Below are 13,211 nucleotides of genomic sequence, written 5' to 3'. Positions count from 1 at the left end.
ATCTTGGAACAGAGAAGACTCTCTCATATTCTTTTTCTATTTTTTCAGTGTTGATGCTGACTATTCTGAGTCTGCAGCAACAAAACTCTAAGAAATAACTATTATCTAGCTAACTAAGCTCTCTCATTTTATAGATGTGTCCCATAAGAGTTAAACAAGTATGTCTATAAATATGGTCCATGAATGCTCACCCTGGGGACAACATGCTTCATACCAAAAGCAACTTCAATTCATACTGATGCAGTAAGATTATCTGAAGAATATGGTTGGATCAGGGAAAAAGTATTCAATTACAAGAAGGATCACACTGCTGAAGAGTCTAGGTGACCATTTCAAAGCTCTTACCCAAGGATTCCTACTGAAACGCATGGAAACCTAGATACCAGTTCTTCACACTAATATCCAAGATCTGCATACGTGTTTTGGTTTTTTTAGCTATTGTTTCCAGTGATAATTTTTTTTATTCTTTGTTGTTGTTGTTTGATCCAGATTAGACACATGTATTTTGATGCAGACAATAATTTTCATTTTGTCGAGTCTCTTCTTCTAGCTGAAGTACAGACCAACTCACAAAGAATTAAATTGGTTAAATAAGAAGGAGCAATCTAATACAAAGACCCAGCAGGAGGAAATACTGGTTCACACAACACACTATTAACCTCTAGAAATTCTTCCATAAAATGGAATTAAACCCCAAAGCAAACATCAAAGCACAGGTTGAAGGGCATTTCTGAAAGACTCTGAGAAGATTTTAGAAAGGCTTTAAAAATCCCTGGTCAAGATTAAACCAATAATTCATTATTAGGGGTAAACAAAAGACAACAAGGTGAAGGACAGATTGTCCACATCCATAATCCCTCCTACCCTTTTCAGCAGCATCCAAGGCCAGACTCAGTAAAAGCCAGAATACACCCAGAGAGACTAGGCACAGAACTGGGAATGGCATTGGTATATTTATCTTCCCTTGTAAAAACAAAAATAAAAAAAAATGCTTGCAGAATTGATCTTTAAAGGTCTTTCTACCTTTCTGGTGCTTTTTCAGTTCAGGGGAGAAAAGTTTATTAACACAAGGAAAGCTGTAAACTCTGTAGCCATAATTTACAGCCAGGTTTGAGGAGACTTCAGCTTCCTCGCAGCTTTCAGTGCTAATGTCTCAATCTCATATTAGAAATATAGTGCAAATAAAAAACTGGTACATAACCCCAAATTATATATTGAAATTATTTTTCAATGATAAATAAATTATATTGTTATCTTAAAGTACCATTGACTGTACTGACTGTGAAAAATTGTTCTGAAGAGCTTCTTCAATAATCAAAATAACAAATCTAGCTGTTTTTAAAATGCACTTCCTGTGAAGAAGGCAACTTACAAATTCCAAGGACTCAATTTTTAAAATTTCTTGAGAAGACAGGTTTGGCTTTTTTATTGCAATATTGCCCTGGACTTCACAATCTAGCCCCGTATCTTCACACCCTCTGTTGTGCATGTGCATCATACACATATGACAGTATTTTAAAAATGTCTGTCTCTAGAAAACCACTGAGAAAGCCTCACAGACAGAGAAGAAGACAGAGGGAACAATTGCAAAGATTTATTTAGCGCTTTCTGTGCTTGGCACTTAGAAACAGAGTTCCGTGCATAGGGCAAATCTTTATACAGCTTTTTCTTCATACATATTTTACATACCATTTTTATTGCCCTCTTTTATATTCATAATATTGAATACCCCACTAGGCATATAAATACATTTATCTACAACACCTCACAACAACTCTCAATAATATCTGTATTCTGTTACTTGGTATTTGCATTTTCACACAACTTAAATGCATAGCCTGCACCAAGCTACAATTGTTTTCTTATTTTTAGAGGATTTGAAGAGAGAAAAGAAAAAAAACAACAAGAAAAAAAACAGAAAAGAAAGATTTTAAAAGGCAATGATCTATTTGGTTAAACAGAGACCATGTGGCAGGTGGAAGGTTGGCAAATAGTCAACCTCACTCTTTCTGAAATGCTAATGGTTTTCTACGGCAACTCTAGCATGCAAGGTCAGCTGCACTCCTGTAGAGCTCTCTTTTCTCATCGGTCTTCCCCATGAGCTCAGTCTGGACAGTTTCTTCCCACTGGGATGAGTGCTGTGGGAGGAACACATTCCCCACAAAGGCTGTCATCCATTCGGTTTTGCTGCATTACTTCCAGTCAAGTCAACAGGAGCTGGGCCCCCTCCCCCCATTCATCTTTCCAAAGTTCCATCCCCACTTCAGTCTGAGGCTCATTTGTGAGCTAAGACTTTTCTCTCTCCTCTCACTCCCATCTCCATCTGCAGGTTGGGTGCTGGTGAGCTCGACCTTCATAAAGAAAGGGCCATTGGGCAGAGCCATGGTGAAAATGAGAAACCTCTTCAGAAGAAGCTCCAGCCCAGCAGTGCCATTCCTGTGCTACAGTGGAAGAAGGACCCATAGGCCTTGCTGGTCTCAGAAATGGGCTGAGGCACTCCGGCTGTGAGGAACTGTTTGGGAAGGGGGAGGTCTTTAGAGCCATAGGCAGTGCAGCCTCAGAGGATGAAGCCCTGGGAGACTGCCCTTCTTCAACACTCGGAGGAGACAGCACAGGGAATGGGTCCCTCCACGCCGAAAGCTCACACTGCTTAAAGCTAATCCATAAACAGCAAATTCAGCTGCTTCTCTCCAGCTTCTCGCTAAAGTCATGCCCTCTTCTCTGCAAAGTCCAGAAAAAGCAGATGCTCCGTGCCAATCTGGAGCCCCTGGGCTACAACAAGCTGTGATGGCTGTCAGTCGAGGCTCTCCAGAAGGTTCTAGACACACCTAGATGGCTTATGTTCTTGTTTATCATTACAATACTAGTTCCACTATAAGTTTGAAGGCAAAGGAGTACTGGGATGGGTTTACCCCTGGGAAGGATGAAGGTCCGGCTGCCTTCGATACCGAGGAGAGGTGTGGCTTGTTAGACCATGTGCACGGACATCTGTGAGGAGGAGCCCTGCACCGCTCCGTACTGCCTGTTGTCACAGGCGGCGGCCGTCTGCTGGTTGCTGGAGGGAGGGCTGATCATGTGCATCCCGTGATCCATTCCCGTGGAAAGGTATTGCCTCTCTCCAAAGGCCCCACTGGACGGGGAAGAGCAGAGTAAAGTGCTTTGGGAGGTGGTGAGTTTCTCTGGGCTCGCTGCCAGCCTGGGCGAAGCAGGGAAATTGTATCCATAGAGGTTGTAGGGATTGTGCAGGGAGAAGGCATTGTAGGAGCTCTGCTGCATGTGGCCACCACCGAACATGTGTGAAGAGGAGGAGGTGGAGGCAGGGTTGCCTGCTTGCATGACATACTGAAACTGGGAGCTGGGGAAAGATCCCAGCTGGCCACTGTACGCCTCCATCTTGCTGTTGCTGGGCAGGGAGGAAGGAGCTGGCATTCCTGAGATCAAGGAGGGAGTCCTCTGAGGCATGAAGGTTTCAGAGGGCTGCGAGGCAGAAGCAGTGCTGCTCTGCAGCCGGTTGTAGCCCCCGTCGCTCAGCCCTGGGTAGCTCTGCAGCGCTGCCATGTTGCTTCTGGCACACGGAGGGTAATCAGACAGGTTGAGGTTGCAAAGCTGGCTCTCCCGGCAGCCAACATTGAAAGTGTTGGGGGCCAGATGGAAGGCTGGAGGAGAGCAGGATGGAGACAGAAGGTGAGAAGAAGCAGATGGTGATGGGGTCCCCGTGCTGGAGGTGGTTGGAGATGTTCCTGTGCTGCCTCCTGCAAAACAAAACACATCGGAGGATGTTCAGCACCCAGAACCACATCTGCAAAGTGGGAGGGCCTCATTGAAAAAGAACTTAGTTCAATAAAGAAGCAAGGGTGGTAAAATGGCCACTGGAAAACTCTTGAAACACTTGAAAAACATGGGAAAACTTTCTTGGCAAGGGCCCTCACTTTATCAGTAGCATCCCTTGGTCTTTCTTTCTGCTTTTTTGTTATGACTTTGTTTTTCAATAGATGTTTTATTCCTCTTTAAAATGGAAGACACAAGCAAGCCTGCCACAGAGTAACCCAAGGCATTGGGAAAAGCTACAAGGAAAGATGGCTCCAAAAGTCAAGGGATCTGCCATTTCCAGGCATGTTTATCTAGTCCTTTTTATGGGGGGGAGGGAGAAAAAAAAAAGTTAATTTCTCCTCTCTCCTGGTCTCCAGGAAGACCACCAGTCAGCGAACTGCATGGTCCCACTGCAAACACCCTTTTTCATCTGCTCAGGGCTTGTGGCGGGAAGTGGCTGGAAGTGTATTGGACTTCTGCACCATTCAGCATTTTTGTCAGCTGGCTCACCGTGCAGCAGCGCTGATTCAAGCCAGAAGTAACACTAAAATGAAGGGACACAGTTTCAAGCTGTATCCTGCTCCACAGAGCCCAGAAAGGGGATGTGTCAGGATTTTCAATCATGCGCTTAAATTTTAAAAGGGATTCCATATGTTGTACCACTGATGTTAACCAAATATTGACAGATATGCATGTCAGTAGTACCAGCACATTATACAGTATTTATGCTGGGAATTATGGAATTGACCATTCTGCACAGCAGGGATGCTCACATGTTCTGACCTGGGAAAATAATACTGTGTAATACTACCAAGAATGGTAGCAAGCTGAAAGTGAGTGTTATGAAAAAGGTGATGGTACAATTTTGAGCTTAAGAAGAGATTATTTACAGGCACCATTCTGAACTTGAGGAAGTTTCCTTGAACTTCCATGAAAAACTGTGCTTTAAAAAATTCACTTTTCTGATGTGAAACCTTTTATTTTAATTTGATTACACTCTTTGTATGAGATTCCCTTTCTGCACTAGGGCAACCAACACTGGAGACTCTTGTAAAAGGACCAAAGAAGTGCTGGTGAAAAAATTTGACCGGGGAATAAACAGACCCAGAGGACTGGGAGGCAGCATTTCCAACAAGGTAGAAGATTACAGACGAGAGGCAAAGGGATTTGAAAAGATGGTGTTTAAATGGCCAGATGAAATTTCACTAAGGCAGAGATTGCACACTGAGGATCAAAAATAATGGACAATTTTTTCTTGTATCACCTTATGGAAAAAAAAATCCAGTAGGGTTTTGAGACCAGTCTAGGTCTGTTAAAAAAAAAAAAAAAGGAGGAACTGAAGTGTTGCTTGATGAAAAGAGAATAGGTGCTGCTAGTGACTAAGGGATGCACTAGAGAGACGTGTTCTGTGTCAGTATATGATGGGGAGAATGAAAGAGAAATGATATCTGACTCCTTCTGACACATATAGGGTGAAACAGAATGGAGAGTGAAAATGTGAAAATGTAACCTTGAGACATTAACATACTTGTGATTTTTTGATTTAATTTTTTTTAACCCAGATTCAGAAAAAGAGAAGAAAAACAGCACTGGGTAAGCGCAGCCCGGAATGATTACTGTTGACCCAGGCAACACTAACAAAAGGCAAATTTCTGTGTTGCTAAGTCAAAGCAGTCATTCCCATTACCAGCCCTGTGGGGGGGAATGCTTATCAGTTATTGCTGAGCCACTGACTCTTTTTGTTATTCATTCAGAAGCATAAAAGAGAAGCATTGCATCAAATCTCCATTAACACAAATGAGAGAAATAGAATTTTCAAATGCCACCATGGACTCTGCATTCACTTCTTGACAATACTGAAATGCTCAAACTTGCTCACATATTTTATTTAGCTCCAGAGTTCAAAAGCTTATTGTGTAAGTTTCTAATTTAGCATTTATTTTAAAGGCTACACTTCCCTGGTTCATTTAATGTCTCTGTCAGACAACCTCGGGCTATTTTGGCAGTGGTAAGTAAAGATGGTACCTCCTCCAGCCTTTCTCCCTGTCTCTCTGTTACAGGTTGTCAATACTGCAGTAGGGTCAGCAGAAGGGAAGGCTGGCCTCTACACAAGTAGTTCCATTGCAGTCTGTTTTAGTTGTAGCTGCTGATAAAGGTGAGATTGAACACAACTACAGACGTTGTTTTGTTAGCCTTGCTGAAAAAAGCACAGCCTCTAACAGAGAGAACAGGCAGACAGGTGAGTTAATGTATCATCTTCTAGTTATTCAAGCCTAAAGTACAGAGATAAAATAATGGCAAAACAAATACAGCAGAAAGTGAGATGTATTTAACCCATAGCAATCCTGCTTTTGACTCTTTACACCATTTATTTAATGAACAAACCGCAGAAAATGACTCCCTTGTTGATAGTGCCTGGAGAATGAGTAAAATTGCATATCTATGAGTATTTAATTATCTGTTTGAAATAAAATACATAGAATAAATTATTAAATACATCCTAGTTTCAGTCTTCCTTTGTCCTAGAGCTAAACCTTATCAACTCAGTAGGACAAAAGTGCACACACCAGTTACCTCAAGCATTAGACTTTATCCACCTGCTGAGAAGTTACAATTCAATCGTACCTATAACTGAGGGTTTGGCTATACAGGGTAAGTTTTGATTTTTAGCAGTTTCAAGGATTGCTTAATGGTTCCAAAAGTGAGAATTGCACATTTCAGGACACCTCCAAAGAGGGATTGAGTGTTTCTGCTTTGAATAATCCCTATTTGCAGGCCAACAGGAAAACTCTGAAGTGACAACACAACAGTTAGAAAACAGAGCAAATAAGATTTTTCTTTTTCTCTGTAACTTCAAAATGATGAGGAGGTACGACATCCATCGACAGGAGCAAATACCAAACCTGACAATTCTCTTTCAAGAATGCTTTGCTACCAGTGCCAACCACAAGCACAGGATGCACCACACTTCGCTGCAACAGAGCAAAATGCAGAAGCCAGAAGTTTCTGAGTTCCTGATCATTTGTAGAGTAATCTTTACACCTCTAAGTGGAACAGGAAATAATACAAAGCAAGGCCTGTCTCAGCTCATTCTCTTCAGACCAGATCCACTCTGCTCTGAAGGACATTTCTTAGCCATCCTTGCTGGCAGCCCTAAGTATAGGCCATACACAACCTGGACTTTTGTGAAGTTATAACTTGGTCTGTAGTTGTTACAAAGTCAGCCAAATCCCCCTAGAGATGGCAGCAAGCCCAGCAAATATATCCACACCATACCACAGTCTTGGATACACAGATGTGTGTGTCATTTTAATGGAAGGCATGGATACAAACCAATCCAGTTAAACTGACACACAGAACTACGTTAGGTCTGGCTTAAGTCAACTGAAACCACATTTAAGCGCGAATAAAATGAATCCCCTGGTAATTGTCCTCTGTTCCTTTTCTCTACCCATCATTTCCCCTGGAAACAGTTGCCAACACCACATTCATTTACCAGCCATGTCACAGTATCTCTCACCTCCACACTTACCATGATTCCAGAGTGATTAATTACTATTTTGAGCAGCCCCCAGAAGATAATTTTTTTGGCTCTGCAGACATTGGTACCACGTATGTGCAGTTATTGAGTCACATTTGTATAAAATAGAAGGTTCAGATTTTCAAAGGTGCCTCCTTTGTGTCTGAACCCTGCCTCACATGGCAGGTGAAAGTGTGTGTCCTCACAGTGTCCTGCTATTCTGTCCAGAGCTTAGCCAAGCAGTGCTGTCATCCTGAGAGACACTTGCTCTCTGGGCATACAAGTGATAACTAAGTTGACCTTATCAAAAGGACAGAAGCATTTTCAATGAGGGGAACTGGAGAACAATTAAGTGCAAGAGAAGCTAAAATCTGCCAATTGGGACCAAGAAGTAGGGAAAAAAAAAAATGAAGTCATGGTGGAAGACAGGGAGACCATGTGGAAAGGGTGGGATGTAAAGGCAAACCTTCCTCTTCTTGTCAGCATTTCCTCTTGTGACACCAAATAGAAATGCTGTCTGTTTACCAGTGTCAGATACATGCCCACGAGGCTTACAGGAGAAATTACAGCTTTTCCTCTGGGTATCAACAAGAAGTGTTATTAAATTATCATCTCAAGTAGCTTATGACAGGTATTTCCTTCCTGCCACGTGTGCATCTAAGCCTCAGTAATGGTGCTATCTTCCTGTGTGTTCCCAAAAAACCCTTGCTTCACTTTTACCTAGACTAAGCTTGTGTTAAGGACAATTTCAGGGCAAACTGCAGCCCAAACATACATAGTCCACAGGTATGATGTGCCTTAAAATGAGGGCTTGGAGTATTCTGGAGACATTCAGTGTACCAGGGCATCAGAAATGCTATAGGGACCTCTTCCACAGAAGGCAGGTCACGTAGAAAACTTCTAACACTGCAGTGTAGATGGAAAATGCATCTGCCAGCAGCCAGCATTAGCCAAAGGAGCTTTCTGGCAACAGCAAGACAGTGGGGAGAGCATCAGTGCCAAGGGAGTCTGAAGCAATTGTGCGTGGAAAATTTTCTGGGATCTCTCTTACAAATGACACCATACTACTCACTTGACCCACAATTTATCCCAATCTCCTTTATCTGAAAGGTGCACATAAATCAAACTTTGTACTCTACTTCAGCATATTTTCCTTGCTAAAGTTTCCAGGCATTGGATGCTACCATTACCTGTAGTGTCTCCATACTGACCTCTTGGTCCTTGAAGTCCTTGCTCAGAGCAGAGCTGCCATCAGCACAGCATACCCAAAAATGAATGCCACACCCTGGGCAAAGGCAGAGTCTTACCAGACAGACAAGAGCTTTAGAGAAATTTGGGCAACCTGGTCACAGCCTGCAGCACTCAGCATGGCTGGTCTCACACTGGTTTTCACCGTCACACTGCAAACAGATGTGTCCTCAGAGTTTGTGCCTCACTTTCTAACTATGATGGGAACAGCAAGTGGTTTGTCTTAGGATTTTATGTTTTGATGGGTCAGGCAGCACAAAGTTATTCTTTGAGTGCAAGTGCTTCTCAGAGAGCTTAGCCCACTCCCATCTACATGTTAGCTTAGCTGGTGGCCAGACACGAACTGCAGGGTCAGCATGGTCAGCCCACAGCCTGCAGGGCTGTGCAGAGCCCTTGGGACTATGTGCAGCCCACAGCCTCAGCCAGGCCGTCTCCTTCCACCTCCATGTGTGAACAGGCCCTGATGCTTGGATTGGTAGGTGCACAACCTCACCTATCCATCTCCTGGAGGAGCCCCAGCCCCTCTGCTGACACCTGCCCAAGGTGTTGGCATCTCCGCCACATGATAGGCACGTGTCCAAGCACCTGGGGGTGCAGGAAAAAGGGACTGTGGCCACTAGTCATTCTCTTGGCTCACAACTCTCCTCCTGGCACTTAACTTGAGTAAATAAGCCCTCCTGAGAGGGAGTTTATATTCGCTTAGGCACAGAGCCATGATAATGCAACTCTCCAGCTTTCCAAATGGAGCTGGCCAGGAGCTGGCATGTGTCTGGCCAGCAAGAAGCACAGAGGAGCCTGTCCATGCAGATGTACTCCAAGTAATTTCTGAAAGATCTGGTTTTTGTGAGGACTCTACAGTCTTGGACATATAGGTACAGGGTACTCTTTCTAAAGCACAGGAAAGAGCAGCTCTTACCAGTGTTTTGCAGTGTTCTATCCTCAGACACAACATTAAATAAATGTAATGGCATGCATGCAGGAAAATAAATTTGAACAAAAAGGTTAATCCTACTCCCATTCTGTGCACTTGTACACAGGTGCACACTAAGTATGGCATATAAAATTTACTCTCTGCCTTCCAAGTTACTTCACCTTGGTCACAGAAGAAAAAATTAAATTTGTTAATTGCCCAAGGATGGGAATCTGAGGGAGTAATGAGGTCAGGAGGGAGGGATTGTGCAGATTGCCAGGTGCTCTGACTGATAGATTATGAGGCCAGAGTGTGCCACTGTAACTATCTGATCTCATGTCCTTTTGGAGCCAGGCACAGCACAAACCTGGATCCATTTCTGCTTCAAGCAGCACATGCCTCAGTCCTGCTTAATGTGTCCAGACATCTAAATGCCACAATATCAGCTATCACTCCTGCTCTCACCCATCATGGCAACTTTTTCCTTGCAAGTATAACTGGCAGACCAAGGTCTCTGCTCCCATTCCTAGCTTTCCAAAATTCAAACCTAAAACACTGAGAAGGACTGAAAGATTCTTCATCACCATTACTAGCTCTCTGAGTTTCCTCTTCACTGCCTTGGAAAACTAAATGGCTTGTATGCTTGTTTCTTGTCTTCTTACTAAGAAAGAGCAGGGTCACCTGGTCAGTGACATGCTGGACACTCTCTCAACTCCTTCCCTATTTTTAGGAATGTGAACTTCCCACTTTCATGGGAATGAGAGCCATTTCTCTCTTGACAGAGTGTAGCTGCCTTTTTTCTCTCTAGAGCCCTTGGCCAATTATCAAATTATGAATCTGCTGGTAAAATCTTTAAAAGGCCCAAATGAGACTCAAAACCTATTGCGTGCCAAGTTGCTGGGTTGTAGAGGAAACATAAAGAGTACTTTGTAGTTCTTTCGGATACAGCACACAGAGCACATTAAAAAAAAAAAGAAAAAGAAAAAGATCATTACAGCAATAGATTTAAGGGGGAAAGTATGTACTGTGTAGCACAAAAGTGAGGAATGAAAGGAAATTTTGGTTAAGGTTAGCAAATTATAGAGAAGGACTTTTGTAATAAGTTTGCCTCAGATTACAAGAATCATTGGAATTAATGGTAGATCTAGAACAACTCAGAATAATACTTTACTTCCCTTTACATCTTACAGATTTCTGGAAAGGCAAACCGAGCACTCAGCAAGTTAGATACAAAACTTGTCTCGGTCATCCTCCAAGATACAATATTGTCAAGATCTAATGGTAAAAACTAACATTTTTTTCTACTGTGGACAAAAAGTATGATTCAGGACATGTGATTTCCATTCCCATCTGTACCCAGAGAATCAAGACAGTTGAGGAAAAACACTGAAGTACTGTGGCAAGTCCAAGCAACATATAATTTTCTATTCATAAGAAAAATTCGTGCTACTCTTAGGAAACTGTGTGAATTTTCAAAGTATCATTGCTCACCTCTAGTCATTCGTGTGAAATCTGATCAGCACTCATCAGATAACAGAGACTTAGGCTTCAGTCACTGGAACTCAGGGTAAACACCTCTCTGGAGTAACAGAGCACTTTAGGCTCCTTTTAGGACATCAGGAAGTGACACAGACTTTGACTTCCAGCTTCTTGTGCCACATCTGGGAGGGTATTTTAATTTTCCGGTGAAGCACCAAAAATGTCCCTTCTCTAAAGCAAAACTGTCAGCAGCCCAGCCTCGAAGAAGCTGGAAGAGTTTTGTCCCTGGTGCTTTGTTTGAATGAGGCCATCTATGAGCCATTTGAAGTATGTAGCAGAAACCAGCACTTGATCCCAGTAACTCTGGCAACAACCGCCCTGTTTCCAATCTCTCTTCAAGGTCGAAAGAATCAAGCAGATAATTGAGTCCACACCCAGCTCTCTGACCTCTGCCAATAGCCCAGACTGTTTACAATTGATTTCCAAAGGGAAGCAGCATCCAGATTATCCTGGTGGCATTGCTGACAGAACTGATGGCTGCCTTTGGGAAGCAAGGGGCCAATCAGATGAATTTGTAGGTGGTTCAGCCTTCCTTGGCATGAGCAGCTCCACTCTTGGGAGACACTATTTTTGGGATCTAGGATCTCAGATAAAGCCAAAAGGATCTTAAGAATTATTTACTTCTTTCTGCCTCCAGGCGCCTGTGATGCCTTCAGATGAAGTTCTGGAGGATTCAGTCTTTCTTCCACTTGACACCAGCACACACTTGTGTAGTCAGGATTTTGTTTTCATATGGGTGCAATCAGGGTGGCTCTCTGAGCACCACCCCCATGGGGGAAGAGTATTATACTGAATAAGTCACAGGCAGCACAGACAAACTTTGGCAAGACAGGGGTGGTGCCTGCCCAGAAAGGATAAAGTTTACAGACAGAGACACTGGAAAAGCAGCAACACCTCAGCTCCCGGTATCTGTCTTGTTTCTGCTGATAGCCAGTGCAGACTTAGGGTCAGTCTGGAAACATCATTACTACAAGAAAACATTGTTCCTTTCCAGCAGTAAATGAGACCTGTGAATCTCTTCCACATGGAGGAGAGGGAGCCTTTTGTGTGTATCCTTGCTGACACAAGACTGCAGGTATTTCCCTCTCCAAAGCCAACAGTAGGACCCCTACTCAATCAGTTCATACATGCATGCTGCTCTAGAGATAGCACCAGCTGTCTGACTAGTGAGAAACACACCCAGTACCCTTGTAGACGATTTTCAATGCTAATCTCAAGAACCATTAATGCCAATTTTGCAGACCTCCTAAAAGCAGGACTCTACTCTCTACCTCCAATCCAAGATCAATGCAGATGCTCAAGTTGATGGAGAAGGGGTTGAATCTATGGTGTCTACCCTTTGGTGGAGGTCCTGGCAAAAGCATTTATTCAAGAAAAGAGCCCATTTGAAAAGAAAAGCTGCCTTGAGAGCAGACCAGTCAAGTTTAAGATGTTTGATTCTTGTGGATTTGGTATGCATGTGTCAGGACAGCAATTTAATGACAAAGTGAATTTTTATGTGCTGCAAGGCTAGTGATAGATCATATCATGTGACTCTCCTATTGGTCCTGAAATTCTGCTTAGGAGGTACTTCTTCCTAACAGCTACCAGGGTACTTTTGATTTTATTTCTTGATAAGTCATCAGCTTTTGCAGGAAGGATTAGATACTGATCACTCTTCTAATGTTGCCCCAGTGCCTTTTTAGTCCCTGTGTCCTCGCAAAACGTACAGTCACTGATAGTGATCTGCTCATCACAATATCCTGTGGGAAACTGGATATCACAAATGAGCCAGCAATAGCTCTTTTTACTCTTAGTGACATAATGCAGAGTTACTGGAACTCTGATTTTCTTTTTCCCTCTCCCTCTTTTTTTTTTCTTTAATGTTCCCTTTTAAAATCAAGAAACTGAGCCACAAATTTTTAATAATGAGAACTTGGATGAGGTTCAATCTAAATTTTGAAAATATATTCCAATTAAAGACTTTAATAGATTCTTGGCTTTCCACACGTCTCACTGCCATATGCATTCAATAACCCCAAGCCCCCTTTCCCCCTAGCAGTAAGTAGACTGCAGTGTGGGTGATACCATTCCCCAGAAGGTCAGCTGCTGCTGGACTGCCATTTTTGGAGCATTTCGTGCAAGGTTTTTCTCTAGGGGAAGGAATTCTTTCTTTCAAAACTGGTTGCAGAGCTGCTGTGATTG

At 42.9% G+C, this 13,211-nt stretch overlaps 1 protein-coding gene across 1 annotated transcript in view; it reads right to left on the bottom strand.

Moving 5' to 3' along the window:
- Nucleotides 1-1,579: 1,579 nt before the first annotated feature.
- The window catches only part of TBX15 (T-box transcription factor 15), a 90,479-nt gene continuing 78,847 nt past the window's right edge, over nt 1,580-13,211 (bottom strand). Inside the window, exon 8 of the mRNA XM_066341187.1 lies at nt 1,580-3,752. Coding sequence (XP_066197284.1) covers nt 2,968-3,752 — 785 coding nt within the window. The 3' untranslated portion in view covers nt 1,580-2,967. The remainder of the gene's footprint in view (nt 3,753-13,211) is intronic.

The sequence above is a fragment of the Sylvia atricapilla genome, chromosome 2, assembly GCF_009819655.1.
Source record: "Sylvia atricapilla isolate bSylAtr1 chromosome 2, bSylAtr1.pri, whole genome shotgun sequence".
NCBI lineage: Eukaryota > Metazoa > Chordata > Aves > Passeriformes > Sylviidae > Sylvia > Sylvia atricapilla.
The sequence above is the reverse complement of the archived record's forward strand: the minus strand, read 5'-3'. Positions and strand labels throughout refer to the sequence as shown.